Raw genomic sequence first — 24,739 nt, forward strand, 5'->3', positions numbered from 1 at the left:
CTCCAATCCCCCAGCCTGGGTAGGGATGTGATGGGGAACACATAGCTGGCCCCAGTATCTGCAGGTGCTCAGGTCCCTTACAGGAAATGGCTTAATTTCAAATAATCTATGTGCATTCTCCCTCCTGTGTACTTGAAATAAATTTCTAGATTAACTATAACACCTAAAACAATGTAAACGCTACATAAATGGTTCTTATACTCTATTGTTTAGGGGGAAACATACCCTACATTTTTGGTACAGATGTGATTTTTTGCCTGATATCTTCCATGGGTGGTTGGCTGACCCCTGTGTGTGTGTCTCAGCTTTACTCTTCCATTATTATTCCGTGACTGGAAGAGTCAGGCCACATGGGCTCTGCAACACATACTGCCAACAAGGATAAATCAGTGTCCCAAAGGAGCCACCCAAAAGGACGCGGACCCTCGGCTTCTTGCACAAAGCAGGATCATCACAAATGACCTCCACAGTCACACTCAGAAAAATGTGACACAGCCTCCTAGGGTACCCATTCCAAACACTTATTTAGATAAAAGAATCCTCATCAAGGAGTCCCCTTTCCATGAATAAACTGTAACTATCTCTCCGCACCCTGCAGTCTGGAGAAAGCTCAATACACGAAGGCTAGGATGGGGCAAACTTCCTGACTCTCAGCCAGCAGAGAAGCGGCGGAACCGCGCCAGGGTGAGGTCAACCCCAGTGCCACATTCTGCACATCACACTGAAAAGCCAATTAAAATGCTCAGCAAGATAAATATATTCTAGATAATTCGGTTAGTATATAAAGTGAGTCGGTGGAGAGCAACATTATATACCTTGCTTTACATGAACTGCCCATTTTGGGGTATTGACAAAATAATAAAGTTATGAAAAAGAAAACCACTCTAACAGTAATGTTTTCTTTGATGCTAATCAAAGGCTCCTCAGAACTTCTCCAGAGATAGGTGGAGCCACCTTATAAACTTAATGCGTGACATTGAAATGTGTACGGTCTAAGAAGGGGCTCAATACGCAACAGACCCTGTGACTCCTGGAAGCTCTCAGCTCTCCTGTTCCTCGTATGTGAGCTGACTGGCAGCTACACCACGACAGCAATCAGCCAGATGGACAGAACTCAGGTGCTGGCTGCCCTGCCCGCTCCTTCCATTCTGTGTCGATTCTATCTCCTGCTGTATTGTGCTGCTACCTGACAAAAATACAAGTAAACCTGTACTACCACCCATTCCCGAACACTCATTACATCCTCATGAGGTGACTTCACCTCTGCTCTCAACAGAAATCTCCCTCCTCAAGGCTTTTCCTCCACCTTCTAGTCCTGCTCTCTCATCTCCTGGGCAACACCTGGCATCCTGGACAACACCCCTCGGTTCTTCTGGCTCTCTTACTATTAAGAGCAAATCTTGGGGGTTTTTTCAAGAACGTTATTCTTATCCTACTGATGAAAAGCAGAGGCTCTGGGATGGAACGGTTTCAGGTCAAAGCCCCACAATGTCACTTTCCAGCTGTGTGCCCATGAACAAGCTCATCTCTCGAGAGCAAAAGGCAGTATGTATACAAAGACTCTGTACCTGAGTAGGGATACATGCACATATATTTATGCAATGGGGATTTTACATGTTCGAATATGTATTTTAAGGGTATATAAAAAGACAAAACATCCACCCATAATAGAGTGATATGATGCAAATACCCCTACCGTAAACCAAAAGCATGTAAGACCATGAGAATCCAGTCAGTATTTTCTCACACCACAACTCTGGCCATGACATCTCCAGTTATCCACCCGGCTTATCTTGCTGGACAGCCAGACAACAATTAAAATTCAGTATGTTCTACCTAATTCATCCCTACTCCCACCCAAGTCCATTTTTCCTTATTTTTGCTAATGATACCAACATTCCCCAGGATGGAATTCTTCTAATGCTTCCCTCTGAGATCCCCCACAAATCAGTGGCTGAACTTTGTTTCAAAATGCTTTTCATCCTAAAATTCCCCGGCCTTCTAACAATGACCTTAAGCTGTGCCATCTGACCTCCCACCTGATCTTTTATTCCCTACTTCCTAGTGCAATCCTTCCTATCACAACAAGCCCTCTTAAGTCATTTACTTGAAAACTGTAAATGAACCTGGAACCTACAGAATTAATGTACAAGTCCTCAAGTAATATTCTCAACCTCTCGGCCTGAGTCTCTTTCCAACTCTTCTCCCACCATTTCCCCCATGTTCCAACAAGAGCTGTGTTCCCAAAACACATGCCTCTTCCCCGTGCTTCTCTGACTTCATGAGTGCCCGTACCTGAAATATCTTAGGACATCTCCACCTGTTCAAGCTCCATTCTCAAACTTACTCAAACCACCCATTCAGGGAAACTTTCCAGACTCCCTCCAGCTGGAAGTAAATTCTTCCCCCAAGTCTCAGCACCATCCTCTCTGATCCTCTGAGCACACTTAAGTCTCCACCAAATCTTCCAGCCACAATCGGACATTTCTTCTTTTCTCTACTGGGATTCATAGCCTGTATTTCCTCCACATCTGACTCACAGCACACTGAATTAAAGCATAACAAGTATATATTCCTAAGAACAAAACAGGCAAAACTCACAAATCCTAAAGCCCAACCCTCACCTGAAAATCCTTGGGAAAGATATAGCACTCTTTCTACCTGAGAAACATAATTTTCTGGTTTGTAAGGGAAGAAAGGCCTTGATAATACTTTTGGCCCATGACGTATATTTTAAAACAACATCTTAATGTCTCATCGAAGCCAAAACATATGGAGCATGTTTCCTATCAAGCACATAGGAATTTTATTTTTTTAAAAAGCTAAGAGGCTGAAATTATGATCTCCAAAACAGATTAACAAGGGATTTTCTCCTGACTACAAAATTCAACTAGTGTTATCTTGCTTTAATTATACAAAGTTTACTCTTTGCTTTAGTGAGTTTCCTGGAGTCAACAATTTTCCCGCTCTGGGGAGGGAAAGTAAAAGAGGAAAAGAAAATAGCTCCCTCTCTCCTGGCTTTCCGCCTGCCTATTCTGTCCTGGAGACTAAGTGGGCCTGGCCCTCCTTTTCCTCTCCAATTCACCCTTCTATTTTCCTCCCCTCAACCATTACTGTACTTTTTTCCTTTCTCACAAGTCTATTCTCTTTAGCTTTGCTTATCCTTACTCTCTTTCTTCTTGTTCCCAAGCATATTTACTCAGGAAATGACATCCCTCTCTTGCTGCTTCTGAATCAACACAAAATCTTTGCAGTGGATCTGTGGGTCTGTTGTCAGGGAAACCTGTATCAAATCAAACACGGATACCCACGTCCACATGAAGTTTGTCTGGACCCCCACCACTCTTGTCCGCAGACGTATTCCTCCTCCAAGTAGGGCTGGGACTCTGAAGCCCAGATGATGCCAAGAGCAGGTGGTGGAGATGTATGTACAAGGGGAAATCTGAGTTCTCAGAATTGTTAATTAATCCAACCTAAGACCCCTTCCTCTCTACCACACTAACCCCTGCTTCGAAACCTATACCCACACCCACAGGGAAGAACCAAAGTCAGGTCCGCCTCCTCTCTTCTCAACAGGATGCCTCAGTGCTTTATTAGTATCACTTGTGCATTCACAGCACTGCCCAGCCACGGGAAGAGAGAGAAGTCCAATACAGCCTTCTGCGTAGCTCCACAAAGCATCACTGAAAGTAGAGCCCTTCACCTGCTGTAACTGGATTATCCAGCTCACCAGCACGACCTGGAAGTCCCCGTAAGACATGTTAACTAGGCGAAAGTGACACTATCACCTCCCAGTAGGAAAACACGGATTTCCCCAGCATCAAATGAGGCAAGAAAACAGGAAGCTGCCGCATGATGTGGAGACCCACACGACACAGAACAATGTGTCTTCACAAAGACACTGCACCGAAGTCATGAGCTGTCTGGTTGGCTCAGTGCATATGAATGAGATTTAAGGACAGCGTGAAAGGACCATACGTGGAGGCGTAAAAATTCACCACCACTGGCTACCAAAAGCAAAAGTACAGAAAACTTCTTACACCCATAAAAATCAAGCTGCTGTTACCATATTAGTAAAGAAGCAAGTTTCAAGCTTAGCTTTTCAGGAGGAACAATGTTCATCCGAAAGCCGGCACTGCTCTAGCAAACATGAAATGAAACTAGGACCCAAGAAATGCTGTCCATATACTTGGCTCCTTAAGGGGAGTACATAGCTCTACTTTCTGTCTCTTTAATGCATTGGATTAATATCCACCGAGCCAAGCACCTGATATTTGCCAGGTATTATCCTAAGTATACAAAAGGTCTCTGCCCTGAACAGTCTAGCAGGGAGAAACAGCTGAAAGAAAAGGTAAGTTCTATAGTGTATTGGACTGGCCAAAGTATTATGGCTCTCACCCCAGACTGACCACTGTCCCACTGTCCACCAGAGGCTGTAAAAGTTCATCTCTACATTACAGCACCTGTTGCACTTGGCATACAACACATTCTCAATTTCTGAAAAGCCTTTTAGGGGCCAGGGATTTAGCTCAGTGGTTCCACCACCTGCCTCACAAGCAGAAGGTCCCAAGTTCGATCCCCAGTATGCCCCCCACCGCCAAAAAAAACTTTTAATACACAAATGAGTGATCATTTTAAGTTTTCAAATTTCCTGTCTTAAGGGGCCAGGCATTTAGCTCTGTGGTTTTGCCACCTGCTGTGTAAGCGCAAGGACCTGAGTTCAAACCCTGGTGCCAAAAAAAAAAACACCCCACAAATTTCCTGTCTTAGAGGTGGAAGTAAAGAACACTACCTGCAAGGTGCTGAACTATAACAAAATGAAGAGGAAAAAAAAAATCCAGAAGCTCTTAAAAGAGTCTAATCTGTTTTTTAAAATCATATCTTCCCTGTATTACAGAGACAAAAGTCTCAAAATAGGTCAGTAACGAGATTACACTTTGTGTATGTGACACAAGCTCTTGCTGTGTAGGTCAGCCTGGCTTTGAACTCGCTATGCAGCCCAGGTTAGCCTCAAACTCAAGGCACTCCTGTCTCAGCCTCCTGAGCGCTCAATTCTAGCTATGTGCCACCCTGCCCAGCAGAGTACGCATTTTAACCCAGAGATTCTTAGCTCAGAGCCCACAGATTCAGGGAAGCAGAAGCCCTGAAATTGTGAGCTCTCCTGGGGGGAATAGGGAGAATGGTATGCTTTCCTGTGGGGAGAGGGTGAGTGGTGTTTGTCAGCCTCTCAGAGGTCTGTGACCCCAGGCATACGAAGGAGCACCGCCCTAAAGCAGAAATGCTTCTTAAAACTGTCAGTGTGCCACCATTAACAGAAAAAGTGTGCTGTTGTTAATCCTGTTACTCCTGAGTCAACATCTTCACTTTTCTTAATAGGTGCAAGCTTCATTTTGACAAGAGTGGAGACAGGCAGGCAGGCAAACAAGGCAGCTCTCACGAACAATGCAATACAGCAGTGTTCGCAAACCACTGTCCACACGTCCACCCCAGCAGGGTGAGAAAACTGTTTTAGTGGATACCAGCTCTTCATACTCCAAGTTCAAACACAAACCTCTGTGGTCTGACCTAACAATAGCAAAGGATGTAACTCAGTCCTGCCTTAACTATTATAAACAAACACCTCTTGCATGTGAACAAAACCTTCTCCCATGTTCCACATTGAAGCTCTTTCTGAAGATATTAACAGACATGGAGTGGACACTCACTCCTAAGCCAGCTGCTTTCCTTGCTGGCTGCTTCCCATGATACTTATGACTGAAAATTCAATAAACACGCACAGCTATGCAGCCATTCAAAAGGGTCCCTTGGTGATTCTGATGCTCGGCAGGGTTGAACAGTCTCAGTCTAGAGGAGAGATTTCCAAGCATTTCTGGACAGGACCTGACACATATTTTTGCCTTATGGGCTATCTGGTCTCTCTTGTAACTGCTCAACTCTGCTGAGGAAAAAATAATCAATCTAAAAAGGATCACAAGGTGACGATAACAAATGCCATTGTGGCTGCCTAGCTATTCTGAATTGATTCAAAATATTTACTTTGCATGGTCATTTTGACTTTGGGAAAAACCAGAAATCCCATGGTGCCAGACCCAATTAATAAGGTGGAAGGGGACACACATCCTGTTCTTATGAGCCTGTTGAGGCTTGTATCTAGATGTCTTTCCTAAATCCCATGCAGTCATGGGTGGGGTTTTTCCAGAGGTGGCTGGATCTAGGGTGTGTGATGCTGGGATTGTACAATGTTGGGATTAACAGTGCCCCGCCCTGAGTGTGTGTGGCACCACCCAAAGGGTGGTAGCCTGGATGGAATATAAAGGCAGGCTTGCTGATGCTTCTTCACTGCTTTGCTGCCGCCTTCTGCCTGTCATGAGCTGCTTCTCCTCCGCAATGCCCTCTGCCTGCCACCCTGCCTTGCAGCCAGCTGACTATGGACTGAATCCTCTACGGTCTGTTAGCTGAAATAAACCTCCCTCCTCTACCTTTGGGTGCTCCCAGCACTGAGAAAAGTAACTAAGACACCTCCTTTCTGTTGGATGGCACTTGACAGCAGCATTCAACCTACTTTTCATATTACTACTTCTTTGCAGTACATCATGTTCATATTCATCTTGAGGAGCAAGTATATGTAACATTATCTCGGTTCTTTTTATTCTCCTTGCTCTCCCCATGTCTCTCCTTCATCTCTAGAGGCCCTTTGTCAAAGACTTACCTTCCTTTTTCCTACTGTCTCTACCTTTCAATTATACTTTGTGTTTTTCAAGTAAGAGAAGTTATGTGATATTTAAATTAGTCAGATTATTTCATTTAACATTAGGTCTCAAGGTGCATGCATATTTCTACCAACAGCTCAAGTTTATCCTTCTTTATGGCAGATTAGGACACCATTGTATATAAATGCCACACTTTATCCCTTTTGGTCATATAGGCTGCTTCCAAGATTTACCTGTTATGAGGTGTGCTGTTATAAACAAGGAGTTCCATGTACTACACATTTCTAACTCTTTTGGGAAGACACCTAGAGGCATTCACTGTGGGGGGTTTTTTAATCACACCTTATAAAGCCATTAAAGAAACAGAACTTGAACAATGCTTCAGAAAGTGCCAGGAATGATGGGTATATTTGAAGAGAGGGTAAGTAATCTGAGGGGGCCTAACGGCAATGTATCTTTTACTGTAATAATTTTTTTTTAATTTAAGCACTCACCTAATATTTTCATCACACCTTGTAAATGTTATATATTCACAAAAGCGAAAAAAGAAACAGAAAAAGGAAATGTAGTATAGATACATGATGGAATGTTTGTTATTCTCCCAAAAAAGTAATGAGACACTGTCATTTGCATCAACATGGATGGACTAGGAGGTCATTATGTGAAGTGAAGTGAAGTAGAACAGAAAGCCAAACACCACACCTTCTCACTCATTTGTAGGAACCAGTTAAGTCTACCTTGTAGAACAGAATGGGATACTGGTCACTAGAGACAAGGAAAAGCAGGCATTGTGGACAGAAAAGAAGTTCAGTAGGGGGCACTTAAATAGCATTGGAGCAATTATTTCTGTTCCTCCTTCAGCACAGTAGGATAACTACATTTTTAAAAATCTGTTTTTCAAAATGACTAGAAGTGTACAAAATTCCCAACATATAAAAATGATTGTCTGAAGACAAGAAATGCTAATTTCTATCCAGATTGTATTACTACACATTGTATACATGTATTGGATTATCATAATGTACTCCAGAAAGATGAACAAAAATTATGTCTCAATATAAATAAAATAGAACGGAGTTTTGCATAGATACGGTGAGGGGGAAGAATATACTGAAGTTGTTTCTGCTCACACTGACGAAAGGAATATGTGCCCTTCCTTCCCACCCATCTGGATGTGCTGCTGGAGGAAGAAGGGGGTTTACTCTCCCCCAACTTCTCCTTTACTTGCCACCCCCAACAGGTGATCCAACCAGAAAAGTCCTCTGCAAGGCTGGGTGACCTTTGGAATTGCAGAGTAAACAGATGCCAGCCTTGACCAACACGTCTCAGGGGAGCCTGTCCTCTACACACACTCAGTGTGTGGACTCCTGCCCTGAAGTACTATACTGCCACAGGCGCTGGGCAATAGGCTCAAGCAATCAACAACCCTGAAACCATGAGCCAAAATAAACCTTTCCTCCCTCAAAGTTAATTATCTTGGTTCTTTTGTTGCAACAAACACAGTTCTCTTCCTCCGTGTGATACCCTTTCAACTTCGTCTTATTTTCTCTTATTTTCTAAGCTGTAAAGCTCTAACTTGATGGTGAGTTCAAGGGTGCTGCAACACACAGAAGCTGAGTAAGAAATCCAAGGATAGGACTGAAAACAACAAAAAAATCTAAACAACTCACGATCACACAGCCAAGATTCATTTACATCTGCATTAAATGTTTCTTTGTTAAGACCAGGTAAGGTTCACATGTACACAAGTCCATCAGAGAGCTTGTTAGGAACAAATTCACCACAGCAATGAGGGACAGATGGGGGGGGGGCAAGGGGAGGGGGAGGGGGAGAGACACACAGCGAGAAAAATGAATCTAAGAAGATAACAATACGTTACATGGTGACCAGACGAAAACAACAACTCTCTTGAGGAGGAAATAAAAGATCATTTTACCTTTTCGTGGTTTTCAATTAGAATTTCCACAACAATGTTCTGAAACTTCAGATCCATGATGGCAGCAACAGTTTCTTCCTGTGGCCTCATCAGAGTTGGTCCAAACACCACTCCTAAATTCGCCACAGTCATTAGATTCTGCTTGGAGTGATTGGAAACACTAATATTGATGAGGGAAAGAAAAAAGATCTGTTTAATTAAGGGGCCAGGATCACAGAATGCACAGAATTTTGCAGCTGCTCATAAACACAAGCAGTCACCCGGAACTCAACTTGTTCTTGGTGTCTGCCTCTGATGCACCCAGCCCTAACCACACCCTACATGCTGAGGCCCCAGCTGCTTTCCTACTTCTCTTTCTTGGATACTCTAGTCACAGTGGCCCTCTAAATAAATCCATGTATGTGCTCAGCTTGTTTGCACCACACTTTAGAACACCCTGTCTTAAGCTTTGCACAGTGGCAGTATCGTAGCCAATGAGGTTTATCCGAGGTGCGATTATTGCTAATAGAACACCCTGTCTTGCCCCAGGTCACTATAGTCTGGCTTCCCGGGACAAGTGGACTGCAAGGCGCCTGTGTAAGAATTAGCTTCACAAGCATGCAGATCTTGCTGAGAGCACCCTGCTCAATCCCACAGCCCAATGTTCATTATGCAGCAATCGATAGGGACATAGCCCTGAATTCAGGCCTCCACACAAAGACGGCATTCTCAAAAAGATCTACTTTGAGTGTCACATGCAAAACATATTCTTTCCCCTGACTGTACTTTGTGTTTTTTGCCATTTATCCTCTGAAATTATTTTGTATTGTCATTGTTATCTGTTTATCTTTACCCCCCACAGAAAGTAAGCTTCACAAAAGCAAGGACTTTATCTAGTTCAACTGTGGATCCACTGGCACCCTAAAAAAAGCATTACATAAATAATTTTGATCAAATAAATGAAGTTATATTTCTGGCGAGTCACAATATCCTCGGGCCTTCAGTCTCTTTTAACATAGGAGTTCTAAAACAGCGCTCCTCATCTTCTCACCACAAAATTTTACAGTTGTAAGTGATCTAAGAGTCATCTACATTTGAAAATGGGGCTAGTTTCTCCAAATTATTAGATTTTGTTTGCTTTTTAAAAATGGAGGGGAAAAGAATGAAGCCTGTGAATTAACTGCCCATTACTGGATTACACTTAAAGAACTTGTTCAAACTGAAGAATCAGGTAGGTGTGAAGCCAAGCTCCATTTGCTAACAGACTTACAATTCCACCTCCAGACCTGCATATGGGGCAATAAATATATAATACTTTCTTCTTTCACTTCAAGTCAAACCCCGAGTTGCTGGCAGTGATGTTAAGCAAGTAATTATACAACTTCATGGAAGCATCGTATTTCAGCTCTCCTGTCCAAAACACACAAAATGAGTCAAACGCCCAGCCTGCCCTTCCAGGAGTATTCCTGGTATTGTTTATACGGACGGATTCCGCTCCAGCGGGAGAACACAGCACGGGACCCTCAGCTAAGTGGAGAGTGTGAAACAGGGAAAAGAGCCTTACTTTGTTAAGTGCTTCACCAAAATATCCAACATTTCTTTATTCTTCTCTGGCAGTTTGTGCACCAAGAAATGGATAGCACTGACACGAGATTCTGGGCTGCCACTTTCTTTAAAGAGAAAATAAAAATAGTTAATAGAGTACTCAGAAACAAATACATTCCCCCAAACAACAATTGTTTAACAGTGCATCTGTTCCAGATCTGAAAATAGCGTAACTTTATTTTGCCACCTTTAACAGAGTAAAGCAAGCCTATCTTTCCCACCATTACTGATCTATGCCCTGCCCTTGACTCTAAGGTAATGTTCATGTCGCTGGAATGACCACCTTTCTCTCGGCTTGTGTCTGAGAGCAGACAGTCGCCGCAGCTTTTCCTGCCTGCCTGTATGCTTCCAGTCAGCTCATGGCTTAGTGATGGCACCCAGTCGCTGAGAATGAGCCCACAATGGGATGCAAGTCAGGTACCAGCGAACAGACGATTCCCTATCAAGGTCTGAACTGGAGAGACACACTGAAGTCCTAAGCCTCAGGACCTCAGAGTGCGACCTGGGGATTAATTTAATTAGTTGTGGTAAGACATGGAAATAAATGTATACTTAAGGAAGTGGGCCAGGGATTTAGCTCAGTGGTTCCATCGCCTGCCTCACAAGCACAAGGTCCCGAAGTTCAATCCCCGCTATCAAAAAAAAAAAAGAAGAGATCTGTAACCTCCACCGCAGCTCCCGCCCTACATCTTGCTCACACGAGACTTGAGACTTGAGCGGGGCAGAGGGGCAGGAAGAAAGCTGGAGACACAACAAACACAGCCCTGGGGGCGGAAAGGCAAGAAGACTGCAGCTGCGTTGAACAAGGTGGTGCGGAATACTCGGTGCAGCTGTCAGGAGACTTCTCTGTGGCTTTTGAATTTTAGTTGAAATTCCCTCCATGGCCTTTTGGAGTCCCCTGCTGTGTCTCCAGAGTACATTTCTCTTACTCCACAGTTCATCAATGTTGGAGTGACAAGAAGGTGGAACTGATTTGGGGTGAAAAGGTCTAACAAATTTTAAACTTAAAAAAAGGCAAAGATGGGTGAAAAGACACCAGAACTTTTGGACTTCGTGAAAGATTTTCAAGAATACCTGACTTAGCAGACCCATCTTGGAACGTGATTTCTGGATCAGTTAGTGGGGACAAGAAAGCCAAGGCTCTTCAGGGAGCTGGGAACAGATAGATGGTGATCAACATGGACTTGATGGGGCCGGGGATTTAGCTCAGTGGTTTCACCGCCTGCCTGCTGCTCAAGCGCAAGGACCAGAGTTCGATCCCTGGTACCAAAAAAAGCCCCCCAAAACAAAAACAAAATGGACTTGATCACCCATCTGTTGAAGTTTCTCAGGATGAAAACTCAGGAATGTTAGTAGACGGGTTTGAAAGGACTTTTGATGGGAAGCTCAAGTGTCGGTACTGCAACTATGCCAGCAAAGGAACAGCACAGCTTATCAAGCACATTAGAATCCACACAGGTGAGAAACCTCATAGATGTCACTTGTGTCCATTTGCATCTGCTTATGAGCATCATCTGGAAGCCCACATGCGTTCCCATACTGGAGAAAAACCAACAAATGTGCATTACGTTCCTTCCGCTGCAGCAATCAAAGTAACCTGTCCCATCATCCACGGTGTAAGCATAAAATTGTGCCAATTAAAGGTACTAGATCTTCCTTGAGGAGCAAGAAAATGGGGGGGGGGTGTTCACAGAAGAAAACAAGCAATCTGGGGTACAGCAGAAAAGCACTAATCAATTTAAGTCCACCTTCCACGGTGGTTCAGAAACCAGACTACCTTAACGATTTTACCCACAAAATCCCAAATATCCAGACTGACTCCTATGAAAGTATGGCGAAAACTACATCAGCTGGTGGCCTACCAAGGGACCCGCAAGAACTCATGGTTGACAACCCTTTAAATCAGCTCTCTACTCCAGCTGGACAGTTGTCCAGTTTGCCACCTGAAAACCAAAACCCTGCATCCCCTGATGTAGTCCTCTGCCCTGATGAAAAGCCTTTCATGACTCAGCAGCCCTCTGCCCAAGCAGTAGTTTCTGCTGTGTCAGCAAATATTCCTCTGAGCTCCTCTCCCACAAGCCCCGAGCCTCGGCCATCACAGTCAGAGGAACTATAGTCCAGTGGCAGGTCCAAGAAGTGAACCAAGTGCCCATACCAGTACTCCCAGCATAGGAAACAGCCAGCCAAGCACTCCAGCCCCAACCCTGCCAATCCAGGACCCTCAGCTTCTGCACCACTGCCAGCACTGTGACATGTACTTTGCAGACAATATCCTTTACACTATTCATATGGGATGTCATGGGTATGAAAATCCTTTTCAGTGTAATATATGTGGATGCAAATGTAAAAACAAGTATGATTTTGCCTGTCATTGTGCAAGAGGGCAACATAACCAACACTGAAAACAATCAGATTATGTTTGACTTGGTTTGGCTTTTCTGGGGTTTGTAGTTTGGTTTTTGTTTTCAATCATCCGTCATAAGGTATCGCCTAATTTACAGTTTACATTCATTATATTTATAAAATTTAAATTTGACAGTGGGGAAAATTTTTCTTGCCTTTTTTTTTCCATAAAAATCTGGCCACAGTCTTTTATGTATTAAAACAGACACATTTATGTGTATTTTTTTCTTTTCATTAGATAAGAAAGAATAGGAAGACAGTCAATCTTAACAGGTATTTAAATTTCCTACATATATGGTCCATAAAGGCTTATCCATACTCTTGATATTTCAATATATACATTACTGGATTCTGTTTCTGCCATATTTTAAAATGGTAGGATAAATTCTTTTCTCTTCCAGATCGGTTACAACTTACTTCAGTATTTGTAGAGAAACTGCCTTTAAGTTGCTCTTAATTGAAATATTAGTTTATACACCTTAAGTTGAATCAGTAGTTTCTCATTTCAACTGATAATAGTAAAGCTATTTCAAGAGTAGTAAATCTTGAATTTTTCTATAAAGGGAAATGTAAAACAATTCTTTTAAAATTAAAGTTACAAAAATACGTGAAAGTTCTGAAAAGAAATGAAACTCAAGATTCTAAATTGAAATTGAGTTTAATATTTAAAATATCTGTTTAGTCAATGTCTAAACATTTCTCAGGTTTCCATTAAATTTTTTATACTTAATTTATTTTTAAAAACCATAGGTAAATATAGTAGAGTGCTAGATGCTTTTTTTCATTTTAAACTTTTCATTTAAATTCATTTTGATGTTACTAGTGTCAGATTAGGTTGATAACTATAGAGAGAAACTGTTATTCTTCCTAGTCTTTTGATGACCAAAGAGGTACTATGGAAGTCATCTATATTATTAAGATGCAGTCTTTCAAATAAAAAAAAATTTCCATTTTCCTTTTCTTGCCTTCTACCCATTTACTGCCCCAAATTTCTAAAAAAAAAATGGGTATAAAAATACGAGGGAAAATGTGATAGTGAAGTAACACGATAATATGTGTCCAGAACATATCCTGGTCTCCTCTTCAGAGTTGGCCATTTAAAATATTTCCTATGAATTCAAATTGTAATTCTTACTTGCAGCTTCCCCAGTTTCTGTGCACAATGACAATACTTACTATATGGACACTGATTGAATCATCACTTAGTAAGAATAAAGAGGTATGAAAATGGATATAAAATGCATCTAAACATGCATTTGTTTATAAAAGACTTGCTAAATCTAGAGTCATCCATTTTGAATAGGAGGCTATTGTTTTTATACTATGTAATAACTAGCTTACTCTGAAGAGAGCTTGGTTAAACAACAAAATATTGTTACTAACTTGGTTCCTGTGTACTTTGCAAAAATTTTATTTTTAATTTGATTCATATTTTGAAAGTACTCATAATTGGCTTCTTAAAGAAAATACTGTAACCAAAATATCTTAACCAAAAAAGACCTCTACTCCTATAGTAAATGGAAGGGAAATGGAAATGGTATCTGCCCACAAAAACACCAAGTGCCAAGTTAACTTAATGAGCCCTCTGCTCTCCCAATGCTAGGAAGCCATTAAAAATGAGTGTTTGTAGTTGTACAGCCAATCTAGGCTCATTTTTAAGACACTTTATCCAAACAGGAACTCTCTTCCTTGTCAAATCTTGTGACACTAAAAATTCTGGGGTTTTTCCTCTGTTGCTTAAATCATTCACTGCTTAGATCAATTTTAGTGCAATTTTCAAATTCATAACTTTGCTCCAGTGCTTGTCAGTTTCCAGAAAGAAACAAGTTGTCATTTGAAAGCTTTGTGATTTTTTTTTCTATTTTAGTCTTCAAATAAAAGTAATATTCCAAAATAGAAAATGAAAAATTTCATCAAAGAGAAAGAACTCTCCTTAAAACCAGATTAACGGTGTATTAACCGGGCCAAATAGTGACAATTTTTTCTAATAAAGATGGATGCTTTGAAGGTGCATTGTAATTTAAATATGAGAAAGACGTTTTCATACTTACAAACTAGAATGTAAAATTCTAATTTTCCTATTACTTAAAGCGCACAGTTGGTCCCAAAGGTGTTCATGCTTAAAGGCTATAAATTAACTCTAAATGCACTGAAAATTTTGAAACAAATCTACCTTAGAAACTTTTAGGATTATTCTTTTTAAAAGATCTAGGCTTGGATGCATATAGAGGCCGTCCTCTTAAGTGAAATAAATAGGACACACGTGTGCAAATACCGAATAGTTTCTCTAGTGTGAGAAACTGATAGGGTAAATAAGGGTTAAAATGACTAAAATGAATAATTGATAATTTCAAATAGGAAAAAAGGTCCAAAGATGAAGGAGTGAAGGGAGGGGAAGGGGAAAGGAAAAACTATGAGAAAAGAAAAAAAAAAAAGGAAATGAAGTCTATGTAAATAGGGAAGGATGGAGGGGGTGAAGGGCACACAGGGAATGTGGGAAAAAAGAACCAAGATACATCATGTACAGGTACAAGCACCCAATGATAAATGTAAACAAATTGTATACCTAAAATGTACCAATAAAAGAACTATTAAAAAAAAAAAGATCTGGGGTTTTCTTTAAATTTTCTAAGTTAAATTCTGTATTTGAAAAAATGTTAGAGTCTTCCCTAACACACTGAATATGTTCCTCTCATGTTATTTTTAATCAAGTATTTTGTAGAAATGAGTTGTAAAAATTTAACATGCACTATTTAGAGTACTTTGCTACTAACAGGCAATGTTCTGAAACTAGTATTTTTGTTCAGTGAACATAAGTTTAGATTTTTTAAGTTGGTAGATAATTTATCTCCACTAATATTTTTTAAGAAGCTGTGAGGAGATTAACAGGGAATAATTTTATTTCAGATTTTTCTAATGTAATATGTAGCTGCAACTTCTTTAAATTCAAGTAAAGGCTAGACTTTTACTTCGAAAAAATTTCCAGGGGTTATTTCCAATGCTATTTAATTTTGGAAATAAATGTTTGCCATTCACCTGCAGAATCATTTGATAAAGCGAATGTACTTAAAAAATTAGAAAATCTCATTTTAAATTCTATAAAAATATTTATCAAATGAATATGTTGAAAATTTTTAAATTCCCTGCTAAAGACTTTTTCTTTTGAGGGTACATGCTTTCTAGAACTTGTCTTTTGTTAATATGTACTTTTATGTAAGAACATTTTGTATGCAAAGCATAAATCTTGCATTATGGTTGTAATATATTGTTGTTTAGGGATCCAGAAAACAGGTTAATGCTGAAATAACTAGTATGTAGTTCATATTGTGAATGAAGCTTTGCTTTTGTAACATATGAATAAAAAATAACACTTGCAATAAAAAAGAAGGAAAACAGTGTATACTCCTTCTGCCCTAGAAATGGAAGGCATGCCAAGATGCATGGGGCCACAGAGGGCAGGCCTAAGGTGGCTGGCTAGTTGGGAGGATTTCAGTAAGCTCTGGGGCAAAGGAGCTGTCCCCAGTCCTTGGTAACTGACCCTGAGGCAACCAGAGTAAGAGAGCATTGGCCTGGAGCAAGAGAGCCCAGCCTGCAGGAGGAGGGTTGGGCTTCAGACTAGCTGGTTTCCAGATGAAAAGCAACCTGGGGTTTATATCTCTAGGAACCAAGGAAGTTCAGGAAGAAGCAATGAGGCCTTAGATGACAAATTATCAGAATTCAACACCTCGCTTAACACATGGCCTTACTGGGAAATAGTGCTTGCAGAGGTCATTTACGATGACCTCTCGATGGAAGACAGTGGGGCCCCTTGCTCTAGTAAGATTAGTGTCCTTGTAAGAAACCAAAGACACATGGAAGATGGCCAAGGAAAGGCAGGCACAAGGGAAGATGCCGTGCAACAGAGGCAGTGACAAGAGTGAAGTCTCTGCAAGCCAAGGAACTTACGAGTTTCCAGAAACCACCAGAAGTTGGAAATGACAAGAAGAGATCCTCCCCTACAGGCATGGGGGGAACACACCTTGAGTTCAGACTCCCAGCCACACAACTGTGACAGCCAAAAACTGTCTGCAGTACTTCTGTTTACAGCAGCCCTGGGAAACTAACATATTCCCCTGCCCCTTAAACTTTAGAACTGTTATCCCTGGCTCCTATTAACAACAATGCAGATCCCTTTACTGTGTCCTTGATGGAGAAATTATCAAACAACTCTTTAAAGTGCTTACTAATGAAGATAAACTAGAGCTTTTAGGGGTGTCAAAATGACTGATGGGAGGGCCAGGGATTTAGCTCACTGGTTTTGCCACCTGCTGCACAAGCACAAGGACCCAAGTTCGATCCCTGGTACCAAAAAAAAAAAAATTTTTGAAAACTTAATCTACTTGTAACTTAGGAGTCTATCTTGACATTAATTATCTTTCTCCAATAAATACCTATTTTAAACATTTTAGGATTATTTACTCAGAAACAAACTACAGAAATTGTTTCCCATCCTCTAGGGGTAGGGTCCTTCATTTCTAAAAATAGTGGACTCAGTTTTGCAAAATAAAGTCAAAACCTTCCACTTTCTTTCTCGGGAGTCCCTGTGCTGCTAGCCCACCATAACTCTGAAATCAAACATACTTTTTTTTCTTTTAACCAAGTCTGCTTTTTCCCTTCAAAAAAATTTTTTTTCCATTAAGGCTTGAAATAAAATACTTTTCTCTATCTTTACTTCTTACATTAATCAGACCTTTCTATTAACAGACATTTTCCATATGGCTACAACATAATTTAAATCCTTTCTAAGCCTTTCTAAAAGAAATTGCTCCAGGCTTAGTGACACAGGCCTATAATCCCAGTACTCCAGGAGAGTGAGGCAGGAGGATCACAAGTTCCAGCCAAGAACGGGCAACTTAGTGGGACCTTGACTCCAACAAAAACAAGGAGCAAAAAGAGGCTAGAGATATAGCTCACTACAAAGGCCCTGGGTTCAACACCCAGAACTACAAAGAAAAAAAAGTTATCATCATTTGCTTATGTTGTATGTATTGTCATATTGTAATCGGTACTCTCTAAAAAAAAAAATGAGAGGCCTAACTCTTAAAATCTGTAATAATGAACTCATTATACATTAAATTCCTGAAATCCACCAGGGAATTACTATAATAAAAAACTATTTTAACTATAGATAAGAATATTTTAGTATGTATTTGCTTATGATGCTATTATAACTAATACACTGAAAAAAGATATGATCAATCTTATGGGAATTTCTCAAAGACACATAGGCAGATAAATGTTCAGAGGTTTAATGTTTAAATGCTGTCCATCATACTGTAATTTAGGGAAGCACCTCCCAAGGGACAACAGAGCTTCAGTCAACAGGCATCAAGCGTTCCACTTCTGCAGTCTCTGTCTACTATGAGATGAATACACCATGAGTGCTAAGGGACCCAGGTGCCATTAAACACTCAATTCCTTTAGCTCCCAGTGTCTGGACCCTTTGCCACCAAGAATCACATGATATTGTCTTGTTCCCTACGCAGATTTACCAGTGAGGATACAACACTCTGGTTAGGCAAACACCAATGCACTGGATCCTGTAATAGTTACGTTTCTCATCAGAAATGACTTCAATTTTGTAGTTACTGATCCTGCTTCCCAGAAAATTTGAGTACCGGAAGAAAATACACTCAACACAGCGATACTACCCTTCTGGTGCAACTATTCAGAGATTTTTTTCATATAACCCAGTAGCCATCCAGGCGTTGTTCTCTTATTCTAGGTTTAATGTCAGTCCAACTCAGATGTGGGGGTCCATGCTCACTAAAATGACACATCAAGGACTCTGAGCCTACAGATGGGCCCAGCCCTCTCTGCCTTCCAGGATGGACCAAGTAAACTGCGTTTCTGTCTTAGAAATTCCCATACCAAAACCCAGTAGTGTACATGATTCTCACAAGGTGGATGGTCTTGGGCTCCTTTCATATTTGAATGAACTAGCTAACAGAGTTTGAACTATTTCAGTTTTCTGAAAGAAAAACAATTCTTTTGTTTCCAACCTATGTAACGTTCAGTAGCAAGTCAGTAAATTCTTTTTTCTAGAACAAGGAACAAAAACATTTTGGTATCTCAGATGACAACACAGAAATGAAATTAGTACTTGTATCATGAACTCAAGAAATTAACTTAGAGGTTCACAACAAAAAACTACAGGAAAGAAACTGATGACAAAAAACTAAGAGATCCAGGGGAAACCATCAGGACCCCCAGCAGGAGGAGAGAAGACACAAGCTCAACACCATGGAACAAGGAACAGATGGGATCCACCACACACGATGGAGAAGCAGCAGAACTTTGTTTCCATGCTGATATGAGGTGGTAACAAAGACTGGTGATGCTCGATCATTTTAGCAACCAGCTTAGCTAACAGACATTTTAGCAAAACAAGGTAAACTGTGCCATCATTAATGGAAGAGTGATAGCTTAACCACAATCCCAATTTTCCAACAATATTCAGAAAGGGGGACTAATTTCAGCCATCTGAGTTCCTTATCTGTTTTTTTATTCAACATATGCAACAGATTTGAGGATCGGTTCCCTCATTCTCTCCTACATGCAGAATGGTCCTCATGAGAAAAGGGAAAAATTAAACTCTACTCTGGAAATCTTTGGGCCCTAAATAGAAACCCATTCAGTACATGTACTTTTTCTCGTTAAATAAGGTTACATTCCAACCACAATTGAACTTAGGTAAAGCCTATGCCAATAATTACAGGAGCTACAGGTCTCCTTTGGAACAGTCCTGTTATTTAAATCATTATGAAGACTATTATAGAATCACCACAGTTAGGAAACAAAACACAAAGTACTGGTCCAACAAGTGAATCTCTTATACTTGTTCAACCCTTCCCACCACCTACTTCCAATATACCTTCAACAAAATCTACTACACCATGGGACTTCATTATCTCTTCTTACCTACAAGGTAGGAACTTCCTCATCTAGTAAAATCCATTGATATTAGAATGTTAAATCCACTTCTTTTTCAGTTATAGGCATGATGATAGTATTCGTGACATTAACTTCTGATAATTTAAAACTTTATTCCATAATCACTTTATCTTTCTCCAATTCTCAAAGGATTCTAGATTAAAGCTGGCACTCTTCTGCTTTTTCCAGTCCCTAAGGCAAACAACGCGAAACAATTGTCCTCTGACTAAGTTTAATTTGTCTTTCCCTAGTTTGCCAAAAATGCCACACGGAAGAAATCAAAACAACTAAGCATTTGCTTGAGTTTTTGCCAAGAAAACTTTCCCCTACTTCCTTGATCACATAAATTCTCTTTAAGGGAAAAGAAAAAAAAAAACCAACTCTTCATCCATGTGGAAAAAAAACTGAACAGAACCATATTCTTGCCTTTTCCAAAAGCCTGTCTTATAGGTGTAGTGCAAGAGAGACTACACGCGGCTGCTCCCTGCAGTGTACCAGTAACTTTAGCCTGGCTGCAGGAAAAGACCTCACAAGAAGCCAGCATTCAAAGTCATGTTCGGGCAGCGCTCACACGGGACCCAAAGGGACTTCTCCGAGTTTTTCAACAGATTAAACTCTGGACCACATCCAAGGGGAATAAAATACAGGGAAATTTAAATACAATTTCAGCTACTGTCAGCGCACTTGTGCAAACCAATACTGGAAGGTTTAGCCAGTGGGACTGGGGTTTTGAATTTTACACTCAGTTCTCCATAATCTGGTAATTTACTTAACAAGTCTCAATCTTCATTTCCTGAAATATTAAATACCAAACACCAGGATATTTCAGCAGACTCAGGTGATTAAACAGTACGTGTCAATTATAAAAAGGGAGCTGTATGATAACAGAAAACAAAAAAGCCTTGAGTATGACTCACAAAAATCTAATCACAAATTAAAATTCCACCAACTATGGGCCTTTTTCTTTTAACATTTTATCACATATACTCCACTCTATCAAATATTACTTGGGCTTCTGGCATTATCTCATAATATTCCTTCTGTCTGTAATTTCTATTTAAATGTCTTTGTAAACTCTCTCTCACCCACTAATCTCTCCAAATCTGCTAATCTCTCCAACCTCCTGCAAGTTAAATACTTTTGTGTTCCAGAAGCATTCTGCTCATACAATTACTATGTATTCTATAGTATAACAAGAACTGTGTTTGCCCCAATACTTGCTACAAAATTGGCTCCTGAGGTCAGGAATCCTGTCAGGGTTCCACATATCCAGTACACCAGCGACTCACACAATATGGAGTGATTAATATTCATGAATGAATGAATAAGTACATTGTCTTTGTTTAATTTCTAAAAGGAAGGAACAATCAACCACCTTCTAAAGAGATTTCTATTTTTAATAGAGAACACAATAACACTAAGATAATCTTTTCATATGGAAATTTTTAGTTTGTATACACCACAAAGCCCAAAATTGTGTCTGTACGGTCTACAGAATACTTACTGGCTGGAACAATGAAATCTCCATGTAACTCATAGGTCATGAGAGGTTCTGGAAGACTCCTATATGAAAAGAACAGCTCAGAATTAGCAGACAAATCCAAACAGGTCACCCTTGTGTTTATTTTCTTTATAAAAGGGTGTTAAATTTGTTGTGCATTTCTTAGCTAATGTGGAAAAGTTCTCTAGGCAATACTGTTACCTATAAAAAAAGATACACAAATCAAGTGGGTCACTTTTTTAACTATTTGTACCAGGTCTATCGAAGCTCAAGCAACCACAAATTCCTTACAGCTATTTCATATCTAATCTTGGAAAGCACCTTTATGAACATCTGGCTAATGTATGTGACTGTCTTCCACACACATATTGAAAAGTAAACATTCTATCTAACCAAATATAAGTATGTAATTTTGAAAAATCATCGTTAAGATGTTAATTAAATGAACCATAAAAAAATACATAGCAAAGGGCTAGGGGTAATCCATTAGTAGTCCCTGGGGTTTGATCCCTAGCACCACAAAAGAGAGACAGAGACAGACAGACAGAAACAGAGAGAGAGAGAGATTAAGCAAACCAAATCCTCTTAAGTAACTCCAATATAAAACTTTTATTTCTGCCTATGTGATAAAAGAAATATGAAAAAATGGATGACTTAACTTATGCCTAGAAAGAAAAATATATAAAATTAAACCAGTGACTTAATATACATGGCATTTTAATTTTCTAGAAAACAAATTACATAAATGGTAGTATATTCTATCCTGTGATCAATAGACCATTACAGTTTAATAAACCTTGTTAGTATCTTAAATTTCACAAAACCAGATATCCTATTTTTATAAAAATGTAGAGAACACTTAGACAAGTATCAATCTGCACAGCTTTTCTGGAGGTTAATCTGGGAAGACACTAAGAACTTTTCAAAGGCCAAAACCCTGTAACCCAGAAATTTCTCTTCAAATGTTTAAAACGAAAATCAAGGATGCACTCATACAGAAATATCAAACATATGAAAAAGCCAAGAATACTACCAGGGGCACAAGTCATTTAATATTGATAAGAAGTTCAACTCTTCAAGAAGCTACAACAAAATTAAATGTTCATGGATCCAATAACAACGCTTCAAAAATATATGACTCAAAAGCTAATAAATTGCAAGGAAGAAACAGATGAATCCACAACTAGAACCAGAGATTTAAATAACTCATTAAAGAATAGAACAAGTGGACAAAAAATCTGTTAGCATAAAGAAGATTTAAACAAAACTATCAACCATTTTCATCTTCTGTACATGTCCTTCATCTACAGCACACTCCACCCCAGAGTGGCACAATAAACATGCCCAATGCACACAGACCATTTGTTTTCTAAGATGAACCATATTCTGGCTCAGGCTCATAAAGCTGAGTTTAAAAGGGTCCAAGTCATGTAGAATATATTTCTTGATAAAAATTAAAAATCAGAAACAGAAAGATAGCTGGAATACCCACAAATAAAGGCAAATTAGAAAGCACCTGGAACTACATAAAATGAAAATACAACATATCAGACTCTGAGAATGCTGATAAAGCAGCAGTTAGGGGAAATTTTATAATGCTTGACACCTATATTAGTAAAGAAGGAAAATCTTAAACCAATAACTTTATTCTGAAGGTAGAGCTAGGGGGAAAAGTAAATGAAACTCAAAGTAGAAAAACAAAGATCAGAACACAAATCAATAAAGAAAAAATAGAGGAAGTAATCAAAAAACAGTTCTTTAAGGTGACTGATACAACTAGTAAATCTAGCTAGATTACAACATAAAAAACAATGTCGACAATGAAAAAGGTTACTGCAGATAGATTTTCAACATATTAAAGATAACAGAAACCATCCTATTCCTATAAATTCAACAACTGATATGAATCAATGTCTTAAAGGACATAAACCACCAAAAGTTTACTCACTAAGAAATAGGCAACATGTGTAGTCCCATGTCTGTTAAATAAATTCCATCTGGAGTTTAAAATCTGGCCTATTAAGAAAACTCTGAGTCCAAATGACACTGCTAGTAAATTCCACCAAACAAGGAAAAAAGGGCAACAATTCTGTACATATTTTTCCATGAAGCAGAAGACAAGGTACTTTCCAACTCATACTGTGGGGTAATTATTACATCAATACCAAAATTAGGGCCAGAAATTTAGCTCAGTGGTTCCAGCACCTGCCTCGCAAGCACAAGGTCCCAAATTCGATCCCTGGTACCAAAAAAAAAAAAAAACAAATACCAAAATTATATGACATTACAAGAAAATGACAAGCAATATTCCAAATAATACAGATGCAACTACTCTAAATAAAATGTTAATATACCTAATTCAACAAGTTGCATAAAATAGATCATGACTAAGTTGGCTTTATCACAAGAAATGTGACACTAGGATAATATTTTTTAAAAATGCAATTTGCCTTAACAGCAAACTAAAACAAAGAAAACCATGTCATCACCAAAACAAATGATGTGGGAAAAAGACCACCTTTCCCCAAAATGAAACTAGAACAACTAGATATTCACATGCAAGAAAGAACTATTATCTACACCTTACATCTTACTCAAAATCAACTTAAAATATATCACAAATCTAAGTATGAAACCTAAAACTATAAAATGTCTGGAAGAAATTTAAAAGAAAATCTTTGTGACCTTATGTTAAGGAAAGATTACTTGATATATAATGAAGAATCCAGTAAATAAAATGTGATAAATTAGTCTTCATCAAAATTAAAAACTTCTGGGGCTGGGAATTTAGCTCAGTGGTTTCGCCGCCTGCTGTGCAAGCGCAAGGACCCGAGTTTGATCCCCGGTACCAAAAAAAATTAAAAACTTCTTTGAAAGACACTATTAAGAGAATGAAGAGATAAGCTACACACTGAAGCTACTACATCTGCAAAACCTATATCCAAAAAGGACTTGCATCCAAAATATTTAAGCATAGTATCCTGAAAATGCAGTAGGTCAACCAAATTTTTTAATTGGACATAAAATAGGGATGAGAATGTAGCTCATGACAGAGTATTTCCCTACTATGCTTGAGGCCCTAAGTTCAATTCCCAGCACCACAAAAAAAATTAATTAATTAAAACTTGGGCAAAATTCATGAACAGATATTTCACCCAAAAGCATGAATAGGTGCCAAATGAAAACATGCAAAAATATTCAACGTTACTAATGACTATAATCAGGTACCAATATATACCTATTAGAATGGCTAAAATATCTGACTACATCGAGAATCGACAAAGCTCCAAAGAAGTGGGCTCTTCTGCATCTTTGGGGGGAATGAAAAGAAGTATATCAAAATTTGAAAAAAAGCTTTGTCAGTGTTCCAAAAGCTAAGCATACATGTACTAGATGATCCAGATATTCCAATCCTAGGATTTATTCAAAACAAATAAAAGCCATTGTCCATTTAAAGATTTATCCACAAATGTTTACAGTAGTTTTATGTCCAATAACCAAAAAGCTATAAACCACCCAAAGAGCTACCAACAGACTAACAGATTTTAAAAATACTGGTGTATTTATACAATGGACCATTAGCTTTGTAGTTTGAATCAACAACTAGAACATGCTATAAGATAGGTGAAATGT

At 39.3% G+C, this 24,739-nt stretch overlaps 1 protein-coding gene and 2 pseudogenes across 4 annotated transcripts in view; 2 read left to right on the forward strand and 1 right to left on the reverse strand.

Moving 5' to 3' along the window:
* The window catches only part of LOC101714770 (rho GTPase-activating protein 10), a 170,522-nt gene that overhangs the window by 80,901 nt on the left and 64,882 nt on the right, over nt 1-24,739 (reverse strand). For all 4 annotated transcript variants that reach the window (XM_087193399.1, XM_087193398.1, XM_087193401.1 and 1 more), the window contains 3 exons: nt 21,110-21,168; nt 10,190-10,295; nt 8,647-8,806 (listed from right to left, as the gene is read on the reverse strand). In XM_087193399.1, the coding sequence (XP_087049525.1) occupies nt 8,647-8,806; nt 10,190-10,295; nt 21,110-21,168 (325 nt within the window). The remainder of the gene's footprint in view (nt 1-8,646; nt 8,807-10,189; nt 10,296-21,109; nt 21,169-24,739) is intronic.
* LOC147823355 (U4 spliceosomal RNA) lies at nt 9,091-9,162 on the forward strand (annotated as a pseudogene).
* Nucleotides 10,891-12,744, forward strand: LOC147823356 (zinc finger protein Pegasus-like; annotated as a pseudogene).

The sequence above is a fragment of the Heterocephalus glaber genome, unplaced genomic scaffold, assembly GCF_053883595.1.
Source record: "Heterocephalus glaber isolate CG9 unplaced genomic scaffold, H.glaber_assembly_v1.0 deba00001588, whole genome shotgun sequence".
NCBI lineage: Eukaryota > Metazoa > Chordata > Mammalia > Rodentia > Bathyergidae > Heterocephalus > Heterocephalus glaber.